This window comes from Protomyctophum bolini (genome assembly GCF_963924005.1).
Source record: "Protomyctophum bolini genome assembly, chromosome: 12".
Lineage (NCBI taxonomy): Eukaryota > Metazoa > Chordata > Actinopteri > Myctophiformes > Myctophidae > Protomyctophum > Protomyctophum bolini.
In genome coordinates, this window is record NC_137873.1 from 36,077,064 (window position 1) to 36,102,968 (window position 25,905).

General features: G+C 42.6%; 1 protein-coding gene across 2 annotated transcripts in view; it reads left to right on the forward strand.

The window, feature by feature from the left end:
- Nucleotides 1-23,670: 23,670 nt before the first annotated feature.
- fgf12a (fibroblast growth factor 12a) overlaps nucleotides 23,671-25,905 on the forward strand; it is a gene marked incomplete at its 5' end in the record, with an annotated part of 39,793 nt that continues 37,558 nt past the window's right edge. The window contains 2 exons of one of the 2 annotated variants that reach the window (XM_080777683.1): nucleotides 23,671-23,869; nucleotides 25,483-25,533. In XM_080777683.1, coding sequence (XP_080633809.1) covers nucleotides 23,671-23,869; nucleotides 25,483-25,533 — 250 coding nt within the window. The remainder of the gene's footprint in view (nucleotides 23,870-25,482; nucleotides 25,534-25,905) is intronic. The other variant, XM_080777684.1, reaches the window with a different exon arrangement.

A 25,905-nucleotide genomic window follows, 5' to 3' on the forward strand; every position in this document is an offset into this window, starting at 1 on the left:
TATGATGATTTTTTTTTTCAGACAGCCAGCAATGGGTAGAACGCTCCCCCCAAAAATGTAGTCTCTGTGTGACACATCTAGGGGCCACAATCTGCATTCAAAGATGTTCCTTCATTGGTCGAAAAAAAACCCAGTCGCAATAACCAATCAGGAAGCAGACAGGCAAATCGACCAATGACAAAGCTTCTAGGAAAATCTTTGAATGCAGATTGCCCCTATAGATGTGTCACAGAGACACATTTTGGGGGGAGTTCTACCCATTGCTGGCTGTCTGAATAAAAAATAAATTAAAAAAAGTCATTACAATTTTGACATTATTGCTTATAGCAGCTTTAATTCACTCGCACAAAGGCTGGACAATATATTCAATATTATTTCTACATGTGATATGAAGATCAGAGTTCTAAGCTCACAATGCGACTTGTGATAATAATAATGTTTGGAGAGAAAAAAATCACACACACATTTGAAGCGAGGGGCGCTCTTATCATCATACAGCATCATATATCATCCCATTCTGGCCAATCAAAGAATATAAATTATAAATATCATATAACCACCAGGGGGGGAAACCTCATAACTCCAAAATGTTAATTTTTCAGGAAATGAAGAAAACCTCATATTTTTTTAAAACAAAGCAATACAGCGTCATCAAAGTTGGTGATGTAACTTTATATATTGTCAAAGTGACAATGACAATTACAAACCGCATAACCTGAAGCAAGTTTTACAAACACACAAAGGTGGGCATAGGGTTGTTTTTTTAGGGTGATTGGCTGATCACCCCATATAGTCCGGCAGCCGACAGGCTTCTTTTGTTTAGTGGGAAAGTGGGAAATTTGGTATATCTTTTTTTTTTATTGGCCTAAAATATTGTCTATATACATACATTCATCAATCCACTTGCTGACCGGCTGTTAGTATTGGGCAAAAATGTAAAACTTTCCTTTTGCTTTAAATAGCATGTGACATGTCAAACTAGGGGTTTTCATGATTCTGAATCCATTCCATTCGTTTTGCACAAAATACATCCCTTGGGCTAAAAGCAGCCATAGCCACTTGCCCAAATGTGCCCAAAATGTGCTGAGCTCATCACATTTGTCATGATGTCTATGGTCGTTTTTAGCCCGAGGAGTGTATTTTGTGCAAAACTAATTATTGGAATGGATTCAGAATCATGAAGAAGACCCCCTAGTTTGACATGTCACGTCACATGCTACTTAAAGCAAAAGGAAAGTTTGACATTTCTGCCTGCCATAGGATGTTAATGGTAATGGACCATGGTAGGGTCACAAGAAACCCCTATAAAAAAAGATTGCCCAATACTTTCAGCCGGTCAGCAAGTGGATTCATGAATATATGTAGACAATATTTTAGGCCAATAAAAAAGACTATATACCACATTTCCCACCCGTCCACCTCGGCTGCCGGACTAATAGTGATGATTTGACTGAGCAAAGAGGATAAAAGTGAAGGCAGAACATTGACATTACTGATGATTTAATTTATTGAACCTGACTCCGCCAGATTGCGGCAGTAGTGAGTTCGCTGCCACCAGCTGGCGGAGTCAGGTTAGATGTAATTGGCTGAGCACGGAATGTGACGTATGATATTTATTTTTAAGAAAAGGTGCACGCACGCACGCACGCACGCACGCACGCACGCACGCACGCACGCACGCACGCACGCACGCACGCACGCACACACACACACACACACACACACACACACACACACACACACACACACACACACACACACACACACACACTCAGGCTCACAGTTGTGAGCTTGCTATTTGTCATGACAAAGTCGTATGTGGTAAGTGGTTCACAGTCTCATGTATCTCATGCATCTCTCCCTGCAACATTTTGGAATAAATTCATTGACATAATATGGGGTGCAATAGTTCACTTATACTTACTTACTTACAGTACGAACTAACTTACTAACTTACTAATTACTTACTTACTAACTTACTAACTAACTAACTAACTAACTAACTAACTAACTAACTAACTAACTAACTAACTAACTAACTTACTTACTTACTTACTTACTTACTAACTTACTTACTTAGCCCTTTGCTCCTCTAGTGTGCTTAGGCCTTTGATAAATCCTCCATTTCACTCGTTTTTTTGCGGTTCTTTCAAGATCTCCTCAATTAGCCCTTCACTAAATCCCACCCCAAAAAGCGATTGTCCAATGCCAATCCAAATAGTTTAGCCACGGTTGCTATGCAGGTCAAGCTTTCTTCGCTGCTAACGTATCTATATTGGACAGGAATGGGTTGGGGAGGGACTTAGTGAAGGGCTAATTGTCAATTGAGCCCACTCTCTGACATTTCTGTCTTGACACGTCTTCTCCAGCTGTTCCTGGGGCGACCACTTTTCCTTGGGGGGGGGTTCCATTTCAGAGCTTGTCGGGTGATGTTTGGAGCAGGCTTTCCGAGGCTGTGGCCAATCCCAACTCCACTTTCTCTGTCGGATTTGTTAAGTCAATGGGATCCTAGGCTTGTTCTTTTTCCACATAGCTCCAACGTGGCTTTGTCTCTCCACCAGATGTGTGTGGGATTCTCCTGAGGCGCAGGTGTTGATAAATGTTTGCAGCCTGTGAGTTTTCTTGTCCTCCAAAGTCTCCGCCTTGTTGATTGTGCTTCTTATGTCAGCATCTGTCCCTCCGGTGTGTGGTGTCCACAACACTGCCTACTAGGTAAGTAAAAGCTTCTACCTCCTCTTCTAGGGCAGTGCTGTTCATAAGGATAGGGTTCATGATGGTTTTGACATGGATCTTGATGACCTGTGTCTTTGCTGTGTTGGGGGGAGCGAGACCAAGATTGTATCTCACTTTGGTGAGAGTCGTGTCAGTCTTCTCTTGCAATTTGTGTTTGTGTATACAGTATGTGAAAGGAGAACTATATGTCCTCGACTGAATTCCATTTCTCCCCCCCCCCTCAGTTTTTTCCCTCATGACCGGGTCAGTTGCCTGGAGGAGCAATATTGAAGAAAGTAGGCAACCCTGCTTGATGCCCCGACGCCCGTCTTGACATGGAAGCTCTCACAAAGCTTGCCTGAATGCATGACTTTGCATGAGGTTCTGTCGTACGAGTTGGTGCAATGGTTACAGTTGCTAAAACCTACACGGTAAAATCCTCTTTAGTGTCAATCTAAGTCTGAGGGTGTTTACAAGCCTAGAAACTAACAGACTATAGCCTGACTGACTTCACTTGATTTATTAATCACTTGACCACTTAAACCACAAAATATGGTATGTGTTGTGAGCTTGTTGATAGGCTATTTTCAAAAATAATAGTCTTATAGTGAAATATATATTTCTTTGCTTATACTGACTTGCCCAAAAGTGGAACGCAAGGGTTAAAATGGTTAAAGCAACGTTTCGATCGACTGACATTCAACAAACATTCATAGCATTGAATATTAGTGGTCTCATAAAGCATAATGTTGTTTTTTTTAAATGCTGGTACTAGCACTTACTGTATCCAAGAGACATATCCCTTTTCTGTGTTGATATGTTCAGTTTGCATAGTCGTCGTTCTGTGGCGACTATGAGTTTTGGCAGCTTTATTGGACTCAAACATTTATTTTGTAAAAGCTTTTATTATTGTTTGGTTAGTATGATTATGTTGCATTGCAGAATATGAGAATGCAATTCCGACAATTTCGCACTGCTTTGAGGCCTAAGGATGTTCGTTATACTAACTTCTCTTGCATCCTCCTTGCATCTTGTTCTCCTTCTTTAGAATCACGTACGGTTCGATGCATGACTGTCAAATGCAGGGCAGTGTAACTGTAAACATGAGAATGCAAATGCAGGTTGCCTGTTATGTTGTCGAGGTACAGTGTCATGTGTTTACTTCCCTGATGTCGTTTGAGTTTATATAATCATGCATTCAAATGTGCAGGTCATTTTCTTTAGATGAACAGACGTTGGACAGTTGCTATTTTAATCTAACGTTCAGCTTCCATATTAAGCATCCAGGGCGATGCCTATATGGGGTTTGCAGTTATACAGTTGCCTTTACCGTCGGTGTCCACTTACAAGGTGAACTGTTTAACCTCGCCTCTGTTGACACATCAAAAGGCGAAATGAGAGAGGACAGGGCCAGTAGTCTGCCCGTAGTGTCATCATACACACACACACAGACCTGAGTTTGCTCAATTACAGACAGACAGGGCACATCTTTTTTTTTTTCCTTTTTTCTTGGACAGGACACAAGAGGACATGTGTGTGAACAGCGCATAGTGAGGTGATTTTTATTTAATTAAAATCCCTGCCAAATGAATCAGAACCGGAGTCTCCTTTATGTGCCAAATCCATGTGCAAGCATGCGCAAGGTAATGGGGCATAGCTGTATAGTGACATGGCGCAGAGACGCGGACGAATCCAGCATGGATATATACAGTCCGGACTAACATATTAGATTCAAATTGAGTGCAACAATGTCCATGAACACGTACAGTATGTAACTATGAAGAAGAAATGCGGTACCAGCATCATAAGCAGCTAATGGCAGGTCCGGTGCATCGCATTAGTGGGACAGCGCAGCGGACAAAGGAGTTAGGAGTACAAAACACTGGAGCATCTTGTACCATTAAATGCCGCTTTATAGTTACAAGGTGCCAAGCATTCCGGTTGATTAACGTTTCATTAATCAGTGCATCTTCATCAGAGTCAGCAGAGGAGGATCCACTTGGCATGGAAACGTTTAGTCGTCAACCTGTATATTTTGCACCTTGTAAATATAGGATACTGTGAATAAACAAACGCATGTAATCGCCCGAGGTGCTCCGGTGCTTTACTTCATCTGAGTCGGGTCTCTGAAGAAGACACATTTGGCATTGAAATGTTGGTCAACCTATATACAGTACAGGCTATATGCCTATACTTACAGTAGCACCTTGTAAATAAAAAGGCTTTTAATCGCCCTGACATGCTCCAGTGCTTCACTGACTCCTCTTGTCTATATGTAGTATGTTAATGTTCGTATGTACCTATATGTGTAAGACATATGACTAGGTGGTATATGTTGCAGAGTCACAGACACTTACAGAACAGGCACAGTCTGAGCCAACACACCACACTAACAAGGGCCTATATTGGATGATTGAATTGGTTCATATGTGGTCTATAGTATGTGGTGTAGCCTGCGTAACTGTTAAAAATAAATCATAATCGTATGAATGGGCGGCTTTGTTTGCTTTCGTATGCATGCATGCTTAAAGCAAACATAAAACGTCCATAGACTTGACGGCAGGGGGGCATGCTGATGTTTGTGGGGGCATGTTGAAAAAGGGAAAGGAACAAAACATTATGCATAAAACTGCAGTACAGTGTGGATGTGTGCTGCAAAGTTTCTGCTAATACACTGTATATTTAATGTGCAAATACTTAGTTCAGATATTGTGTGTGTATACTACTGTAGGCCTATGTATGTTGTGACTTGTAACGGTGGGTGGATGGCAAAGCGAGGCGCGATATAGCCTATACCCTCATCGTGTGTGTGCTTATATTAAGCACAGCACTTGGTGTGGTACAGCTGTTTTCCTGACTTATTTGTGCTGTAGTAAGTCAGGAGTGCAGCCGTGTGTTGAATTGGTTCTAGGACAAGGTGTCTGCTGCTGGGAATGTGTGTGAGGCCATTGTCACTAAACCAAAACAGAATATTTAGGTGCCAGCAAAACCTTTTTATTATGCAGGTACCGTTAAGGATTAACTTAAGGATAAGGGTGGAAAGTGTAATTGAATTATCGAATCATCGAATTAATTGACAAATGGTTGAATGGTAAAGTAATGATGTTTAGTGATCGTGTAATGTCTTAATGTATACACAGCTTTACTCAAATGTGAATGTGTGTCTTTGTTACAATGAAAAGTTGTGTTTTTGACAGCTGGGAAATATGTTAAGCAGTTTGCATTATTGTTTGTTTGTTTGATGAGCATTACCATAATTGAATACATCATTACCTGCCCGAATAATTGAAAAAAAGACACATTTCTCGTTTCTAGAAGTATATAGTCACAGCATTTGTGCCACTGCTTTAGCCTAAAACAAATGTCATTCCTCCACTCTACTTCTGTTCAAAAGTATCTTCAATTTATGCTCTGGACGAGAAATGACAGAGTTACCGTGTGGGGGTCCCCAGGGGGTCCCTGGGGGGTCCCCGGAACATCCAGACCCCCAGGAACACGCCCAGGGGGCCGGCCCAGTTTCCGGCGAACCGCCCCATGTCCGAAACGGTTGAGAAATGACAGAGTTACCGTGTGGGGGTCCACAGTGGGGTCCCTGTACTGTACTGTACTGTACCACTCCAAATCATCATCATTGCGAATGCAGTGAGCACTTACTATGAGACCTAGCAGATCATGTCTGTCTGTGTGTCTGTCTGTCTGTCTGTGTGTGTGTCTGTCCCGCTATATGTCCAAATATGGAGTGTGTTGCATCAGCAATCACTCAGCTCCATATATGGGCACAAAAGGGGCCAGGTCCACATATACAGTAACAGCGGGACAGACACACAGACAGACAGACAGACAGACATGATCTGCAGGGTCTCAGCTGCGTTCGCTTCCCGCGTTTGCGCGTCTTACTGGTATATATATACAGTTAATATGTGTGTGTGTGTGTGTGTGTGTGTGTGTGTGTGTGTGTGTGTGTGTGTGTGTGTGTGTGTGTGTGTGTGTGCGTGTTAGGCGGTGCAACAGTGACACAAAACCAACCAAAAGCAATTTTCGTGCTCGGACAGACCCAGGGACCCAGGGACACACATAGCTGTCTATAGGAGTGGTTGCACCACCACTCAGAAATCATTACAAATAAAATGTAACCATAATTGTTACAGTACAAAACCCCATACATATCCCTATAGGCTTAATTCATTACATGTGCATACAATTGCACACCGAACGTGCACATTTATGTGCATAACATTTCCTCCGGGGGTTAGGTTGGGGTCGGGGGTCAATGACCGCATTGGAGTAGCCTATACATCCAATACCAAATAAGGCAGGTTCTGGGCCAAAGGCAAACAAGCTGTCGAAAGAAAGAAAACTGCTCACACACTGTCTGCAGGGCTCCAGAACTGATTTATCACATTTTGGACTGAGGTCGATTCACAAAAGGCTTCCAACAGTTTTCTGAAAAGCCTATGTTTCTATATCGGTGGTGCTCAACCTTTTTCATGTCAAGGACCTCCAGTATTTGGCCACGGACCCCCATCTCAAAATATGTTGTTCCTGGACCCCCCCCCCCCCCCAGAAGCAAAGATTTGAGTTCTGACGCTATACATTCAAAGACTGCTATTTTTCAATAGCTAAGGTATAACATAATACTTAAAACACCAAAGGGGTTCCCGTCCTGAATGGGTATAATTCACCAAGTGAGTGCCGTATTGAGCTCACACGCTCTTCTTCCTGATGAAGACTGATCCGTCCTGTCTGTTTGTGTTTGGCAAGACGGCAAGATTATTTATTTTAAACTCGGGGTGGGAATGATGCAGCAGCTGCACTGTATTAGAGATGATCAACTTTTAAGTTGAAAGAAATCAGAGGCAAAGGTCAAGGTCACAATGGGCTTTCACTGGCCACCCAAGATGCATTACTTTACTTTTTTATTTATTTATTGCGAGGTATATTTGCACAGGAGCATGCTTATGGTTCCCTCAACCGTATATGTCTAAGCAACAACTCAATTATTCATTCCCGCTATACTATTGAATATACGAATATAATGATAAGCAAAAACATGATAGACAGATATAAAGGTATAAGCTGAAATAGAAAATAATCCAAGCTATGTATACTAAAGCAATAGAGTTCAAATGGCAATAAACATTGTACACTATACAATCTGAAATATAGAGGTGCCTTTTAGTAATACAAGCGTGTACAACTGTACACTAGTTTGCAGATCTGCTATTTTTGAAAAGAATCGTGGTGCACATCATTGAATCCATATTCTTTCAGAGCGAATGTTTTTAACTCAAATATTTACTACTGGGGGGGGGGGTTTCCTCAAATAACCTATTTTCAGGTGGTCAATTACAGGTCATTTTTGGGGTCCTTGACATGAAATATTGAGCACCACTGATACAGAAACATGAGGTATTTCAGAAAACTGTCAGGATTTAGACGATGTTTTTTTTATTTTTAAAAAATGTCGACGTCATGGCCTAAATGGGTTAAGGAGCGTGACTGGTGATTGGCTGTTAGTTCATGTGTTGGTATACATATAGAGCAGGGGGGGGGGGGGGTGGGGGGGGGGGGCATGCAGCCATGTGGTTCTCCAGACTGCGGGTCGAGACCTGCTTACTCAGCCACACGTGCTGTTTCCTGCCTGTTAGCTAATCCCTGATCCACTTGGGTGAAGTCGCCTGTACTGTATGCACAGTATGCTCAGCTCGCTGAGCTTGTCTTGGAGCACAGTTGACAAGCTTGACATCATTTGGGCCAAATCCAGAGCATTATACTATCACCTTTTTGGTTAATCCATTCTGGACGGGAACCCCTTTTGGTGTTTGAAGCATCATGTTATAATTTAGCTGATCTGATTGCAGATCTATACAAGCTTGTATTTTTTAAATATCTTTGAATATACTGTATGTTCTTTCAGAGCGAACGTTTTTTTTAACTCAATTCAATTACATATAGTTTTGGGGGTCCTTGACATGAAAATGTTTGAGAACCACTGACATAGAAACATACTGTAGGTTTTTCAGAAAACTGTGTGAGATTTAGAAAACATTTTTATAATTGTCCTCAGGTCTAAATGGGTTAATGTTCTAGTATGTATGCAGTATATAATGTGTAACTTATGAGAAGTGGTTTGTTTTGCTCATTCATTAATCGGACTTAAGATAAGATCCACCTATAGAAAAGCCATCTGTGCTGTAAACCTGTAAGTGACACACAAAATAAGTTTTATATTTTTGATTGGTTAAACATGGCTTTTCTTTGTTGCCAACTGTTCCAATGTCAATCTCTGCCAAAGTAGAGCTTTTAAATAGATATAAACCCTGTTTCACGGTTATGCTTTTCAGTGAATCGACATTTAAAATGCTTGAACATGTAGCTATAGGTGTAATGTTAGGGTCCACAGAAGTGAACCTTTCAAGCCTGTTTTCTCAACTAGCTACTTACTTACTCTATAAGCCATATCTCCAAAAATTGGTGGTCAAACTGAACAACCAATATCTCTATTTGAAGTTTCATATGACATGGAAAAAAAGCGAATATTCAAAATGTTCCAATGGCAGAGGCTCGTCAGTCAAGTTTAGTCATGCATATATACCCCAGTGATCTTATAGCAGGGCTGCAAACTATCAACTGAATCTATTAGTCCCGATTAACCAACTTCTCTTTGTAGTTATCGTGCAACGATGTCATGCAACAAATAATATATTTTGTTTTCTTTCTTTAAATTATTTCCTCCCAAAAATGTATACGCTAATAAATCAATTATAGTTTGATTATTGCACGATGCACTCCTATATACTCTCTGGTATAAGCTTGTTTATTCTATATAGGGAGGTCTGTATATGTCATTTCCATCATCCCCTTCCGTCCTATACAGTATCTATCCTTTCCACTTCTCTGTTTCTGTCTCTCTTTCATGCCTGTCCTTGTCCCCCCCCCCCTCTCTCTCTCCCGCTCTCACTTTGCCGTTCTCTTGCTATTTCTCTGTGGTATATAGAGGTGATAGGCTCTCTGCAGTGGGACAACGGCATAGAGAACTTGTGGTATAAAACAGCAGCATCACTGTATCTCTCACTTTGGGTCCGATGCCAGCTCCCCCTCCCCGCCCTGTTCCCCTTCTGCCTCTTTCCCTCCCTGACCTTTTCTTATATTTGCATGAACGCTATTGTTGGAGTCTTCTGTTTTTTTTGCCCACCCAAAGCAACTATATATAGTGTGATACAATTATGACACAACTTAATTGTGCAGTTTTACAATTTCATTTGCATTCTTTGGCAGTTCCTTTCCGTAGACAACACACATCAAACAGTCATGAAAATACATTCTTCATCAAAATGATATCTTGTATGTATATGTACTTGTAGCCTATGTATATGTATACAGTATGTATATGTATATGTATATACATGTGTGTGTGTGTGTGTGTGTGTGTGTGTGTGTGTGTGTGTGTGTGTGTGTGTGTGTGTGTGTGTGTGTGTGTGTGCACGCATGCGCACACACACACACACACACACACACACACACACACACGCACACACACACACACACACACACACACACACACACACACACACACACACACACACACACACACACACACACACACACACCCCCACACACACTGTATGTTATCGGCACACAGTTATTTGGGTGAAGTACAGTAAGGAAACACATCCTTCTTTGTACACAGTGTATGAATTATACAGTATAGGCCTATATACATTGTAAGGGCATATATCCCGGCCTATAACCAGTTGATGGAATGCAATGTATTGTGCCTTGTTGTGGCGCAAGGTTGTGCAGGGACACAAACATAACTTTTATAAATGAAAGTAATTTCTGTAAAGTCACTGCTGTGGCTGTGCAGTGTGTCCTGGTTCTATAAGCACATGTAAGCAGAGAGGAGGAACAATTTTCTCTCTGCGCTTGTCCACCCTCGAACATAATTACATTCATGATGGTATAACCCATTGACCATTATTTTCTCTTATAAGTTAACTTCAATGCTCAAAACTCAGGCTCACTCCAGCTAGTGTCATGTTTTATGTTATGGCTCCCCCTAGTGTACAAAGCTGTGAATCATTTTTTGGAGGAATCAGATTTTACAGAGGCCAGTTTCGAATTGCACTCACTCACTCACTCACTCACTCACTCTGTCCACTGACTGTTAACCTTATACGAAAATATAAGTTCTAATCTGTGTTCGCCTTGGTTACTGAATTGCGTTTGAACAAACGAACCTCCAGTTTGGGGTGCTATATGTTTAACACTGACGCAAATAACTTTTGCTACATACAGTTTTTCCAGAAAATTAAAGGTGGCCTTTTTTCATGTAATTTCCTTTACTTCATTTTTTGTTCTGTTCTGTTCTGTTCTGTTCTGTTCTGTTCTGTTCTGTTCTGTTCTGTTCTGTTCTGTTCTGTTCTGTTCTGTTCTTCTCTTCTCTTCTCTTCTCTTCTCTTCTCTTCTCTTCTCTTCTCTTCTCTTCTCTTCTCTTCTCTTCTCTTCTCTTCTCTTCTCTCTCATGTGAGATAACCTCTGTGTTTGGGCTCGCGATGAACGCGAATCTGACACATATTGAACGGTGAGATGATAGCGGTCGTCAAAACCATGACTTGGCACGTTAGTTTTTGCGCCAAATTAACTTTTCTTCATCACTTAATGTTTATACTAGGCCTAATGCAGCCTATGCGTTGTCTTTAAAACTATGCCGTGAGTGACGTACTATAGCTTATGCGTTGTGTCCACTGACTGCTCCCCAGTGGACCATTCAAAACATTGGACTGTATCCCAAAAATCTGTGCAGCAATAAGCGACCCGATCACCCACAGCTGCCCGTTGCCTTGGATTGTGCAGCTCTGCATTACCTCACCCATGGCCAGTACTGCCACTTTACCCCTGCAGTTTAACTTTGGCGTTCAACGCTCGCACCAGCACCCCCCTCTCCCTCCCTCCCACCCCCTCTCGTTTCCAGTTCTCTCGCTGGCTCTCCAACCCCCCCCCCCCCCCCCCCCCCTTTTTCCTGCTATTACGTCCGCTGCTGGTAAAGACGCGTATAGACAGGGGGGGGGGTGTACAATTAAGAACACATTCTAATTCTAACGTCCTTGCGTTGCCTTGTCGTGGTGGCAGAGAAGTGCATGCGCTGTAAACGCGAATGACCGAGGAGGGAGAGAGAGAGAGAGAGAGAGAGAGAGAGAGAGAGAGGGAGAGAGAGAGAGAGAGGGAGAGAGAGCGAGAGAGAGAGAGAGAGAGAGAGAGAGAGAGAGAGAGAGAGAGAGAGAGAGCAACACTCAAGATGCCTCGTTTTAGCGTAATTTGTCCTGCAGACTGTGCCCTTCCGGCGGTTTGAGGGCTGGTTGGTGTGTGAACCTGGGCTGGCTTGGCTGCTCTAGTCGAGGTGGTGGCGACGCTATGCTACCCGCTGACCCCGCTGTGTTGTGATAGCGTTATGTCCGATTGCTTGGATTGAGAGGAAAGGCTCCCACCAACCCAAATCAATGAGGATTCTGAGGCCATTCCTTCAGAAAGGAGCGCATATGCTGCAGTGTTTCTGTGGACAACGATCGAAGACGACCACTATCGTTAACGGTGAGAAGCACACACACACATATAGCAGCAACTATGGCTCATATATATATATATTATATATATATATATATAAATATATATATATATATAGCTACCCTTTGCTTGCGTGCTTTCTCTCTTGAGCAGTGGGGAAAATAGGGGGGGAGATATAGAGCGTTTTCATTGGCCACCCGCGAGTGTGTGAGTAACATCTTTCGAGTCTGCAGTAGAAAATAAGAGAGCTCTCCTTTTGCTGTGCATCTGTCCCGAGTTTTGTCTCTGATCGCTGCCGCCGCGGAGAGAGAGAGCTCGGCGCAGTGACGGCAACGGCAGTGCGCCGGGAACTCGTCATCCAAACTCTACAGCGATGAGAGAGAGAGAGAGAGGGGGGGGGGGGGTGGGGGGGGGAGAACGACCCCCAATTACTTTATCACATAGGCTACTCGGGGATATATTTGCAGACAGTCATGACGATATACCGTATTATAATAATGCCTCTATGGAAGGTTTAAAGGACCACCGCGGACGCTATATATATAGGGATCAAGTCATCAAACTTGCAGGGCCTGAAACGTCAGCAGTATAATATATAAAAAGGGCCCCAAACAAACAAGGCATATGTTTTCAGCACCATGGATAGCACCATAGCAATAACACTGTCTGAGGTATACACAAGTTTTCAGCCCAGAGGACGAGGCATATGTTTCAGCACCGTGGATAGCGCCAGCGCCATATAGCAATAACCGATAATACTCTGAGGTATATATACAAGTTTCAGCCTCCTATATATGTTTCAGCACCACGGATAGCGCCATAACAATCATATTCTGAGGTACACAAGTTTCAGTGCAGATCGTATAGGCTATGGTACTGTAGTCTATTCATGGCCTTACCTGTACCTTCACGCAAATCTCAACGTGCATGGCTTCGCATCAGAAGCAATTATTTTCGCACTTGTTATAGGTGACAACATTGCAAACGTTTGTCTTTTTTTCTTTTTTACAATAAATCCAGCGTTTCCATGACAAAGAATAGATTGAAGAGAGGAAGTCAGCTATACACAGCCTATATATTTGGCACCAAGCCCAAGACACCTGTCTTGCAGTTGTGCTTCAGGCTACACTGCAATGCTGCTGACAACACCATACAGTTACAAAGAATTGCCCAGGGTCTCTGGACTCATGGGATATGCTTTATTCTCTATCTATGGTTCTGTTATTGTTGTTGTTGTTGTTTTCAAATCTTCTGTCCCCAATTTAATCATTGCCAATTCCACCCCATGTGTCTAGTCCCACCTATAGTCACTGCCAACCCATATACTGGTAGTATAGTGGGGAAAATGTACTGTAATTGTTTTACTTAAGTAAAAGTATCGACACTGCATTGTAGAACTGCTCTGTTACAAGTGAAACAAAAAAAGAAAGTCTGGAATTCAAAATGTATACTGAGTAGTATACAAAAGTATTGGCATCAAAATGTACTTTTGCACTATTGTGCAGAATGTCTCTTTTCAAGTTTTCAAATACTCAAATTGTTTTCAAAAGCCGATTTTCAAAGCATCAAAATGTATTTTGGGTTGAAGTGGTTAATGTAGGTTTTGTACAAAATGTATACAAATCTACAAAGTAACTAGTAACTAAAGTTTTCAAATAATTGTAGTGGAGTAAAAGTACAATATTTGCCTCTGAGATGTAGTGGAGTAGAAGTAAACGTATAGTATAAAAATACCTCAAAACTGTACTTAAGTACTGTACTTAAGTAAATGTACTTAGTTCCACCACTGCTGTTTGATCTGCGGAGGATGTAATATCCAGCAGTGTTGATTCCGTCAACTAAAACTACAGTATAAGACAAACAATGTTTGTCGACTACCTTTTTTCACTGACGAAAACTAAATGGAAACAAATGAAAACTAAGCTATGATGACTAAAACTAAGACTAAATATTATTGACAATTTCATCAACAAACTAGAAAAAGTGCCCTCTGAGGATAGAATTCTGGATGTGCAGCATTTTGAACGAAACGGGCCACTCCTGAAAACTTTGGAAGGCAATGTTAGCCAATCAGTGTAGAATCTGATAAATCCAACGATCCCAATGATCACATGACTACAGAGATCATGTGTACCGATTTTGTACCGATTTGCGTGAGATAAGGATGAAATCTGTGTGACTAACATACAGTAAGCAATGTGTTTTGCAGAAATCGGCCTCATGGTGGCGCTATAAACGGCAGATGTGGAGGGATGCAGGGACAATGTTTTTCCATGGCCTCTAGGGAGTGTGCATACATAAGTTGTATACAGATCGATGCAGTTACAGCTAAAAACAGAAATTGGCCTGTTTTAGCGCCACCATGAGGCTGATTTGGAATAAAATGAGTCGCATGTCGCCCGCGGCCTAGTGGAAATGTGTGTGTATAATTTCACGGAAATTGCACACTGTGTTTGTGATTTGTGGCATTTTGTTCGAAACGGACCAACTATGTGAGCTTTGGAAGCCAATCTTAGCCAATCAGGATGGAAGATGGGAAATGGTGCCGCTCCGTGTTTATCACATGACTATGGAGATAGTGTATACCGAATTGTGTGATGTATGGATAAAATGTGTACGAGTATTCTACAGAAATGTGTATTGCCTAAATCGGCCTTATGGTGGCGCTATAACAGACAGTTGAAGAATATTTGAGGCAGAGGTTCGTCGTTGGCATCCAGGGAGTGTGTGTGCAAAGTTTGGCATGGATCAGGGCCAACGGTGGCGGAGATTAGCTGATAACGGACGGACAGAAGGAAGGAAGGACCATAGACTCTAAAAAATATGGACAAAGCGTCCCCGGGTCTAACATGGACGTAAAATGAAGCCTGTAATTCCTTGCACTGTAAGTCGCCATATTTCTAGATCCGTTTGGGCCCAGCTGGCCATTGGCTGGCTCCGTTTGGGACCAGCTGGCCATTGGCTGGCCCAGACAACGAGGCGGGACTTCCCCCCTTACTCTTCGTTGGTTTTTATGGCGTGGCTCCCGTTCATAGACTGTAACGGCAGCCACGCCCCTCAGAACATACGCAACTTTATGGTCATTTTTTTAAATAAATGGGACCATAATTTTCCAAAAAGAATATCATGACATGAGAAATGAGACTTTAAACTAGTGACTGGAAGCAGAAAGTATTCATGGCCATGTTTATTAAGGTAATACAGTCTAGGTGAAGTTGGGCCCAAATACATGGGCCTCTATGGAGCTATGGGTTTTTTTGGGCCCAATGACAGTGCCACAACAGGCCATTATATGAACTTTCAGGAAGTCCCGATTTCCTCAGTGGCTTCACGAAATATCTGTCTGACTGCCCCCCTGGGAAGGACGGACACGCACACACACGGACGGAGTGCAAAACATACTCTCTCCCCATGCCTTCGGCCTGGTGGAGACAATAAAAACTAGACTAAAATGTTAGGAAGTGACTTGTGGACAAGAGATCCAGTATAAGTAAATTTTACACTTGGTTGCATGCAGAAAATAGCAGATCTACAAGCTCACAACACAACGCGTCGCAGTGTTGTCGACTGGCTATTATCAGCCAGTGTAAAATCAGACATTACGACGGCATCAAGGCCCGCCCAAAATACATTTTAGTCGACTAAATCAACTGTAGATTTAATCGACTAAATATCATATGATATTTATTCTACTAAATCTACAGTAAGACTAACACTAAGACAATTCCAGGTGACAAAAATGTGACTAAAACTAAATGGAAACCTATTCAAGAGACTATATATGACTAAAAAACTAAAATCAAAATGCTGCTGTCAAAATCAACGCCGACCTCCAGCTGCGCTTCTTTTCCACGTGACAAAGAGGCATTTCATTGGGAGGTTGTAAACGGCATGGCATGCCAGAGGAACATGCTATCCCTCTCAGTTCCGGTATAGTCTCAGTACAAATGGCTCTCGAATTCAGGGCAGAGACAATTAGAATCTCCATTAAGCACAGCTGATTCCTATGGGGGGGCCCAAAAGCAGCATGCACCCTGCGGATCTCTCTCTCTCTCTCTCTCTCTCTAGGACCCAAAATATAGGCTAGAACGCGATCCGTCACCATCATGCACGTTCCTGTGATTTCACACATTCCTGTGAGGTGAACTTTCGGCATGACCTCAATCAGGTGTTAAGATTATGACTCAGTCAGCTCATGTCTCAGCGCAGTGGCTCAAAGTTAACAATGATTGCATGTGATGTGCCGTATATGTTTGCTATCAAAGTCGACTTGAATGCAGTTAAGGCTGATGGAACCGTGCTTAGACCAGTGGTTTTCAACATTTTTCTTCATATCAGGGCCCATTATTTATTTGGCATTTGAGCCACGGACCACCATTTGATGACATATGCTACTATAGCCTCTCAGATCCAAAACAAAGAATATTTAAGATGTTGTCCACAATTCCATGTTGGTGTTGATGTTGCTATACCATAGGAGAGATAACAGGCAAACTTTGATCAAAATAACAATTCTTCTGGCATTCTCTAATTGTGTAGAATTGATTGTTTTAACGAACAATTTTAACTCTTGAGAGCGTAAAATGAAACCGAAAGGATTTGGTTTCATTTCACGCTCTCAAGAGTTAAGGATCTATAAGAAGGGTCCATTTGGTTACCAACATAATTTAGCTGGGGACCACCTGGAACCGCCTCAAGGACCACTGGTGGTCCCCGGACCGCTGGTTGAAAACCACTTGGCTTAGATGAATACTCTGTAGGAGCCATATGATATCTATATTATATATATTATTATTATTATTATTATCTATATTATAATACTCTGTGTAGGAGCCATATGATATCTATATTGTTTTAGGATCCTCACTGTGACGTCATCAGATGAGTACTAAAACATATCAGTTTTCTGGTTTTCACTGATTGCTACTTCCGAAACGTTTACTGTGTGTTGCAAGCTTAGACGGCACTTTCTTTGTGGTTCAAATTCACTTCTCCGTTATGAGCCTTTAGGGAGACAAAGGTAAGGTAATTGTTGTGGCTCACTTGTGACTGTCAGAGGATACTGTTACATTGTGTCGTTTAGTACCCTTACTGATACGTGTGGTGGCAATGAATAATTGAATGGCCTAAAAGTACAATAGGAAACCCTCTTTAATATACAGTATATTTAAAAGACTTACTTAAGTACTTTAGTTTACATACTGTATAGCGACGATTTGGCAAAATATGGACATTCCAGCAGTGTTGATTTCGTCGACTAAAACTAAGACGAAAAATGTTCGTCGACTACCTTTTTCCACTGACGAAAACTAATCGTCTGTTAGTTTTCATTTAGTTTCCATTTTGGAAACTAAATGAAAACTAAGCAATGGAGACTAAAACTAAGACTAAATATACTGACAATTTCGTCAACAAATAAAAACCAGACTAAAATGTTAGGAAAGGGAGTGGACTAGTGGACAAGAGATCCAGTATAAGTCATTTTACACTTGGTTGCATTCAGCATTGCATCAGCAAGTGAAAAGAACTGTCATTACGACGGCATCAAGGCCCACCAATTTTGTTCGACTTAAATCAACTGTAGATTTAGTCGACTAAAAGGGACTCTGATTTCCTGCAGGATATGGTCTCACTTCCCCCCCAAACCATATGCTGCCTCAGGGAGTTGCAATGTGAAGCAGGAACAGCAGAGAGCGTTTTGAGACTTCTCATTTGGGGCACTGTGCCAAAACCACCTCCCAGGGACTTTCAAGTGAAGGGCGTTTTAGAAAGGGCCTTAAACGTTTGCACCTGGCCAGCGTATATATATATATATGTCTGTCTGAAGTTTGCACCTGCCTTTGTTTGTTTTTCCATAGTAAACGTGGGGAATACACAGCAGTTGGGGGTGGCTATAATAGAGAGTGGATATCTCTGCTGTCGTGTGTGTGTGTGTGTGTGTGTGTGTGTGTGTGTGTGTGTGTGTGTGTGTGTGTGTGTGTGTGTGTGTGTGTGGAATGGTGGGAGGGAAACATGCAGCAAAGGTTGCAGACAGTGGTGGGAAAAGTACTCAATTGTTTTACTTAAGTAAAAGTACCAATACTTCAATTTACAACTACTTCGTTACAAGTAAGTACGGAATTGAAAATGTAAGTAAAAGTACTCATTATTAACAGAATGTGCCATTTCACAAGTTCAAAATGTGTACAGAATCTATAGAAAATAGCAGATCTACAAGCTCACAATGCATCGCGTTGGGACGCATTGTGAGCTTGTGGATCGGCTATTTTCAAATGGCCGAAATGTATAGGGTTTAAGTGGTTAATGTATGTTTTTAAATCAAAATTAAAATCTCCAAAGTAACTAGTAACTAAAGTTTTCAAATAATTGTAGTGGAGTAAAAGTAAAAAATTTGGCTCTGAGATGTAGTGGAGTAGAAGTAAAAGTATTGGAAATTGGTAATACTCTCAAGTAAAGCAAGTAAAACAAATACCTCAAAATTGTTACTGTCCACCACTGAAAGGTTGTTATCGGGACTCAAACCCGCGAACACGCTGTCAGGCTATATACTAGTTTTACCAGCCTAGGTGCCCGTACCGCTAGGCCGACCCGGGCCAAGACTTTTTTTTAATTTAAAGGGATATTTTACTTTCAAATAAGGTTGGGGTCATTTTAACATCTAGTCAGGCTTTCGTGAGCACCTCGGACAGTTTCAGTATTTACATATATGATCAGTCGAGTCATACTGCATTCCTAATACGTAAGGGGGCTGTATTTTTGGGGGGTGGGGTTCATTTATTTTGTATAATTCTTTTGTAAAATGAGAAAAATAAAATACAATATTCTTTTAAAATATAATGTATGAAAAAATATGGCCCCCCTCATGTTTTTGGAGGGCGGTATATGACTCTATCATGGTTAAAATGCAGTTTAAAGTTACAATGGGTTTGTATAGGTGCCTATCTGTAATTACTGAATCGAGCAATGTCAAAACGTAAAAGTGTGGCGCTCAGACTGCTCACAGAAGCCTGAGTAGATATTAAAATGACCCCAAACATGTTTGAAAGTGAAATATCCCTTTTAAGAGCTCCGTTAAATATATGAGTTAAATGCACACTCAGGACTTTTTTTTTCTCTCCGTTGCTTTGTATTCCACATATTATGTGATCATTTGATCAATGTTGACTTATAGTCACAGCATTATCTGGAAAAGTTAGAGCACACCTGGTGAACTTTGGGCCTATAGCCTCGCATTCTTCAAAGATTGTATATGCAGTTCTCAGTCACCAGAAACACTAATTAGCCCGCGGACCCCCATTTGAAGGGATATGCCAGGGAATAAGAGACGGTTTTTACGGCTCTAGCAGTGATTCTCAACGCGATTTTAATTGACATGCATTAGTCTACCCCATTTAATGGCATTTCTGTCTCTGAGACCCCCAATTTATATTGTAAAATCAATGTTCATTTAACTCTGAGAGTGTACAAATGGAATCAAATGGGCCCGTTAGGGTCCATTTGGTTCCATTTGTACACTCTCAGAATTACAGACCCATAAGAGTCCATTTGGTTCCAAACTACCATTTAGCTGGGAACCCCCTGGAGCTCCCTCAAGGACCCCTGGGGGTCCCCGGACCCCACTTTGGAACACTGAACTAGTTTAAATGCTGTGCCCAGTAACCACAAACCTGTGACGTCATCAAGGGCATATTGGGAAAGGAACTTTATGGCCTCTACACGCTACAGTTTTATTTCTGAACTGATGCGGCAGTCACTATTTTATCCACAAGAGGGCAGTAGACGCAAATAAATCGAGACAACCTCTTGGCTCAATGTTTATGATTGCTGGATGCAAGGTTGAAAGTGTTGTGTGGGACAGGAAATGGTTCTGTTCTTAAATTCTAATACATACACATATTCAAAGCTCAGGCAATTCATTATAAGTATACTGTACTGAAAATGGACTATTGGAAGAGATACTATTCTGGAGCTGACATAAGTTTATAAAGCTAAACGTACTAAATAAACAACATTGGTTGCGTCTTTTGCTAAAAAGTGAAACCTATTAGTGCTACTTTTGCACAATAAATGAGACTTTGTGCTTTTCTGAAAAATATCTATATATGTTCTCCACCTTTATTCACTTCTATACCTAGTTGAGGCTTTTGAGGCGTAAATATAAGTAAAATTATTTTTGAGAATGGAACATCCAATGGTATATTTGGTATTGTATACTGTCTCTTGCTGGCCACTTTAGAAATTAGAAGCCTGTGTTTCCCACTGTTTCTTTGTGTTAAAGAGAAACCTTCACATACTGTATGTTTGACAGTATTTGCACGCTTTCAGCCTGGTGTCCCTATCTGGGGGAGGATGTCATTGTAGTCAAAGAAAATAGTGAAAGTAGAAGATCTACAAGCTCACAATGCTTCGATGGCGCAACACATTGTGAACTTATAGATCAGCTATAGTTTTGCCATTTACCATTATGACAAAGTATATACTGTCAGCTGCATGCATGTGCCCAGCGAGTGCACATACAACACTAGAATCAATTGTGTCAGATATACAGCAGAGATCCAGAGTGTATACCGTATAATCTCTAGCCTAATGGAATTTATCCTAATGGCATTTTTGGGAAAACCCCTTCCCAGTTCTGAGAAATCCCAATTGATGTCCCCATCACCCTGAGCATAGATCTATCACGCTGCTTCGAGAACAGAAGGCCACTGTAAAAATGACGAATGAAGTCATGTGGGGATTTGCTATTGATTACATTATACTCCCCAACGTAATGATATATGCCTTTTCTCCCACACACTTGCAACTAACAGTTTGAAATATAGCTTTTGGACTGCGCCGTGCACTGATTCCTATGAATGAATAGGCCTATATACCCACACACACATGGCCCCGTCCTTTTCTGTCTATGTTTCACTACCATAGTCTAGGAATATGTTCCTCGCTCTCACTTGACTTGACTCTCTCGTGCTCTCGTGCTTTGTCCACAATTTAGTGTAGGCCTATCTCTGCTTTTTTATCTCTCTCACTATTCTGTATCTCAGTATCTCTCTATCTCTAACACACACACACACACACACACACACACACACACACACACACACATGCATCTTGACACGCATAGCGCACCTCCATGTATTATTCTCAAACCTTACATAAGGGGTCCAGAGAGTGGGAGTGGAGTCGAGGGAGATGCTTTCTCTCTCTCTCTCTCTCTCTCTCCGTGGATTCGGCTTGGAAGTGGAAAGCAGGTCTCCTGACCTATAGTCTGAGTACTCTTTAAATGTTTCATGCTGCTTCTTCCATGACAGGGACTCACTCGAGGTTTTCTTCTATATAGATAGATGCTGCTGCTGTTTCCTCCCAGCATGCGTGTGTGTGTGTGTTCCCCCTGTAATAATGGGCACGAAACCAGAGATTTGCATTTACACGCACGCACGCAGTGCACGCACGCACGCACACTTAGGCCAAGGTGAGACCCACTCGACCTTAAGCCTTTCCTTTTGGTGTGAGTTATTGAATGATTCCCATTTGTCTGTCTTTGCTTTGTGTCTATAGTATACGGATAATAGACACAAATCAATCATAGTATCCAGAGAGCTGATTAAGCCCTTTTTCTGTTTTATTAATGCAATTCCCAATTTAGTTTCGCCTATTCGTCCTGTGCTGACCGACGCACACACTTACAGACAGTAGGCCTACCTCTTCTCAGATTGTCTCATTTGTTCCTCTGAGTAGTCTAGGCTATATAGGCTAGCTCTGTCTTCTATACTATACTAACCCCCTGGGAGTGAACTCATCCAAACCTTAATGACATACTGGGGGACAGAGAGAGAGAGAGAGAGAGAGAGAGAGAGAGAGAGGAGGAGAGAGAGAGAGAGAGAGGAGGAGAGAGAGAGAGAAGGGAGAGAGAGAGAGGGAGGAGGAGAGAGAGAGAGAAGGGGGAGAGAGAGGGAGGAGGAGAGAGAGAGAGAGAAGGGGGAGAGAGAGAGGGAGGAGGAGAGAGATAGAGAGAGAGAGAGAGAGAGAGAGAGAGAGAGAGAGAGAGAGAGAGAGAGAGGAGGAGAGAGAGAGAGAAGGGAGAGAGAGGGAGGAGGAGGAGAGAGAGAGAGAGAGATAGAGAGAGAGAGAGAGAGAGAGAGAGAGAGAAGGGAGAGAGAGGGAGGAGGAGGAGAGAGAGAGAGAGATAGAGAGAGAGAGAGAGAAGCCTATGTACTCTCCCCTCTCTGTGATAACAGCCTACACTGCCTACAGAATCCTTTTGGGGGAACACATGGAAATGAATCCTGAACAGTTCTGATTACGATCGACGTGCTTCTACAGCCAAATGACTCCAAGTTCTGACGCAAATGTGTCTCAACTCTCAAGTGACTGTCACTGTCTGGAGATCAAAAACTGGACGTAAAATATAGTTCTGGCTGGGCTGCTATATTATCGCTCTTTTTGGCTGCAGCCTTGCAGAGAGAGAGAGAGCTCCCAGAACGAAGTCTATTTTCCCGGACCGGCTATATAGCGTTGAGACGCTGCATGTCTGCCGCGCACAGATGCTCCCAAGTCCCGGAGAAGAGCGCGTTGTGAGGCGCAGCATGGAGAAGCCAAGTGGTGGACCCGGATCGTACGCGCTTATTTTCGCCCGATTCGATTTATACTAGTCTTATGGATTCAAGTATATGTTTTCGTCTGTCGTCTGACGTCTGTCCTTGATTTGCAGGGGGACTGAAATTGTCATTTTGTTGTTTGCATTTTAGTGGATTTATATAGGCTGTTGATTGATTTGTGCAGAGGACAGGAGGAGGGCTCCTGGAATACCTGAAGCGATCACGCCTCACGGTCACGCCACGAGGGCGCCCCCAAAGAATGACAACTTTATTATCAGCACTGTTGCATGTTGTCATAATTATTCATTTCTGATGGGACCATGCGTGGGGGCGGTAGATAGTTATAGTTTATTTGAGATCGCTTAAAGCTCTCTCTCAGTGCAATAATAAGGACCCAGCAGTGGCAGCTGTAGCCTATTCCCTACCTAATTACCTATACCCGGGCTGGCACCGTCCGTTCCCCGCAAGAGGATCATGTGAAGCGCCGGTGATGCGGCGGGACACGTTACACGTACGGTGGTTTTTCTAAACGCGGAGGATGATCAGAGCAGAATGACATTTGGTTAAAAAAAACACCCCAAAAAACCATTTCTCCTTTTTGTACCGGTTTTTATTGTATTTTATTTATTTATTCGCTAGAACTGCGTCTACTACAATCCATTCACCTCTGCTGCTCAACAGAGAACACACTTCTCTCGGTGGTGTGTACAGTGTGTGCGTGTGCGTGTGCGTGTGTGTGTGTTAGAGAAGGTTCGTTCGGTTCGGCTCTCTCGCACCGTAGGCTACGCCACGCAGGGAGATGGCCGCGATCGCCAGCTCCCTGATCCGCCAGAAACGCCAGGCGAGGGAGTCGAACAGCGACCGGGTCATCACGACCAAACGTCGACCTAGCCCCAGCAGCAAAGACCCCCGCTCTCTGTGCGAGAGGCATTTCTTGGGGGTCTTCAGCAAAGTCCGTTTCTGCAGTGGCAAGAAGAGACCCGTTCGCCGGCGACCAGGTCAGTAGCTAGTCTGTAGTATAGGGTTTTTTTCTCCTTCCTTTTTTTGTTTCTGTTTGAGTGCGTATGGAGATACAACCCCCACCACACCATCCCCATTCCCCACCCGCCCCTCTCTTTGGAGCCGAGGCATATACCGCAGTCCTAGGGCTCACACATCTGAACCGCTGGAGAGACTGTACTGTACTGTACTGTACTGTACTGTACTGTACTGTACTGTACTGTACTGTACTGTACTGTAGCCTACAATACAATTCCTCCGCGGTGTTCTGAAAGGCGATGCGAAAACATCCCACCTGTTCCATACTGTATATTAGCCTGCAGCCTCACACCTGTCTCCATGTAATCTGGAGCAGCCTGAATGTCGCCCACACACAATATTATTGTGTCTGTTAGTGTGACATTGTGATATTGCTGTGATCACAATATATTATATTAGGCTATAACTCGGAACACCGGTTATGTCATCAACCAAATCCAAGATCGAGAGTGAGATATCCCCCCCCCCCCCCCAAACAAACATTCACATTTCAGCCAAATTGTCTGCACACTTATTATCATTAATAATATTTAATCTCCCCCCATGCCAAATTGAATAGATTCAATTATGGCTGCTTTTTAACTGCTAATTATACAGTAAAGCAGAATGGGGGGGGGGGGGGGGGGGGGGTATATTTATACTAGAAGAGATGAAGTTGCACCGCAGTGCACCAAGGAAGGCTCTTTTCTGAGATGAAATGTTTTAATGGTAAATGTTTATTGCAGAGCAGGGGGGCTTTACTGCAGTGAAGGAACGGGAGCTAGGAGCGTTAGCCTGGCTATGAACCGAGAGTATATCCGTTCCCCCCTTTTTCTCTTCTCTCCTGGTGCACAGTTAACAAGAGAGCGGTGCAAATCACACACCCCCCCTCCCATCCCATCCTCTCCCCTCTCCAGATAGTTCTCTCTTTTGTCATTGTGATGAAAGACAGGCAGGTTCACTGGCACTCATCCCCTATTAAAGACAGACATGCAGACAGTATAATGCACAAGAGAATACACTGACAGGCAGGGCTCAACATAATGACAGACTGACAAAAAAAAAAAACGGATTCCTTTAACAAAGACTTTTAAACCAGACAGTCTGGCAAACAGACAAGACAAGACACTAAACTAAAGCCTGATTTATGCTTGGTCGTACGACTAGTGCCCCCCCCCCCCACTCCCCCAAAGAAAAGGTAACACAATGCATTGTGGGTTTTTGATCGTGTGTGTGAATATCAGTTATTTTCAGTAAGTTGCACCGTTGTACGACAAAGTCTAAGACAGATTTATAAGCCGTAGAGGCTGCTTTACAGACAGACAGATTTGCATATACAGACAGGTTAATCCCTTCCCTATAGCAAAACTGTTTGCCGACCGGCAGTCAGTCGGTCACACAATCTGTGTCCCCTCTTTATAATAACTCACCGTTCCCCTTTTTACAGAACGTATCTATGATTTGCCATAAATATATTTGCATATAAATAGCAGATACAGTATGGAGAATTATGACTTATTCTGCCTGTTTAAAAGCTTGTTGTTTTTCCTTCTACCCCCCCCCCCCCCCCCCCCCCCATCCCCCCCGTCATAAGATGCCCCAACCTCGAAACCTCCACAGGTGTCTCGTAAGGGCGGCAGGCTAGGTCAGTAGCTCAGCCTCCCCATCTGTGTGTGTGCTGTGTTTTTTCCCCTCTTCTTCTCGTCTCTCTCTCTCTCTCTATACCCCATCATGCTCCCCTGTTGACTCCCCTTCGCCAGTGTTGATTTTGGTTTTTAGTTTTATAGTCATATTATAGAGAGTCTCTTGAATAGTTTTCATTTTAGTTTCAGTCACATTTTCGTGTCCTCCCCGGAATGTGTTAGTGTTAGTCTAGTTTTAGTCGACTAAATATACGATTTTAGTCGACTGAAATGTATTTTGTCAGGCCTTGATGATGATTTTTACACTTGCTGAAAATAGCCGATCTACAAGCTCACAATGCGTAGCGCCGCAACGCATTGTGAGCCTGTAGATC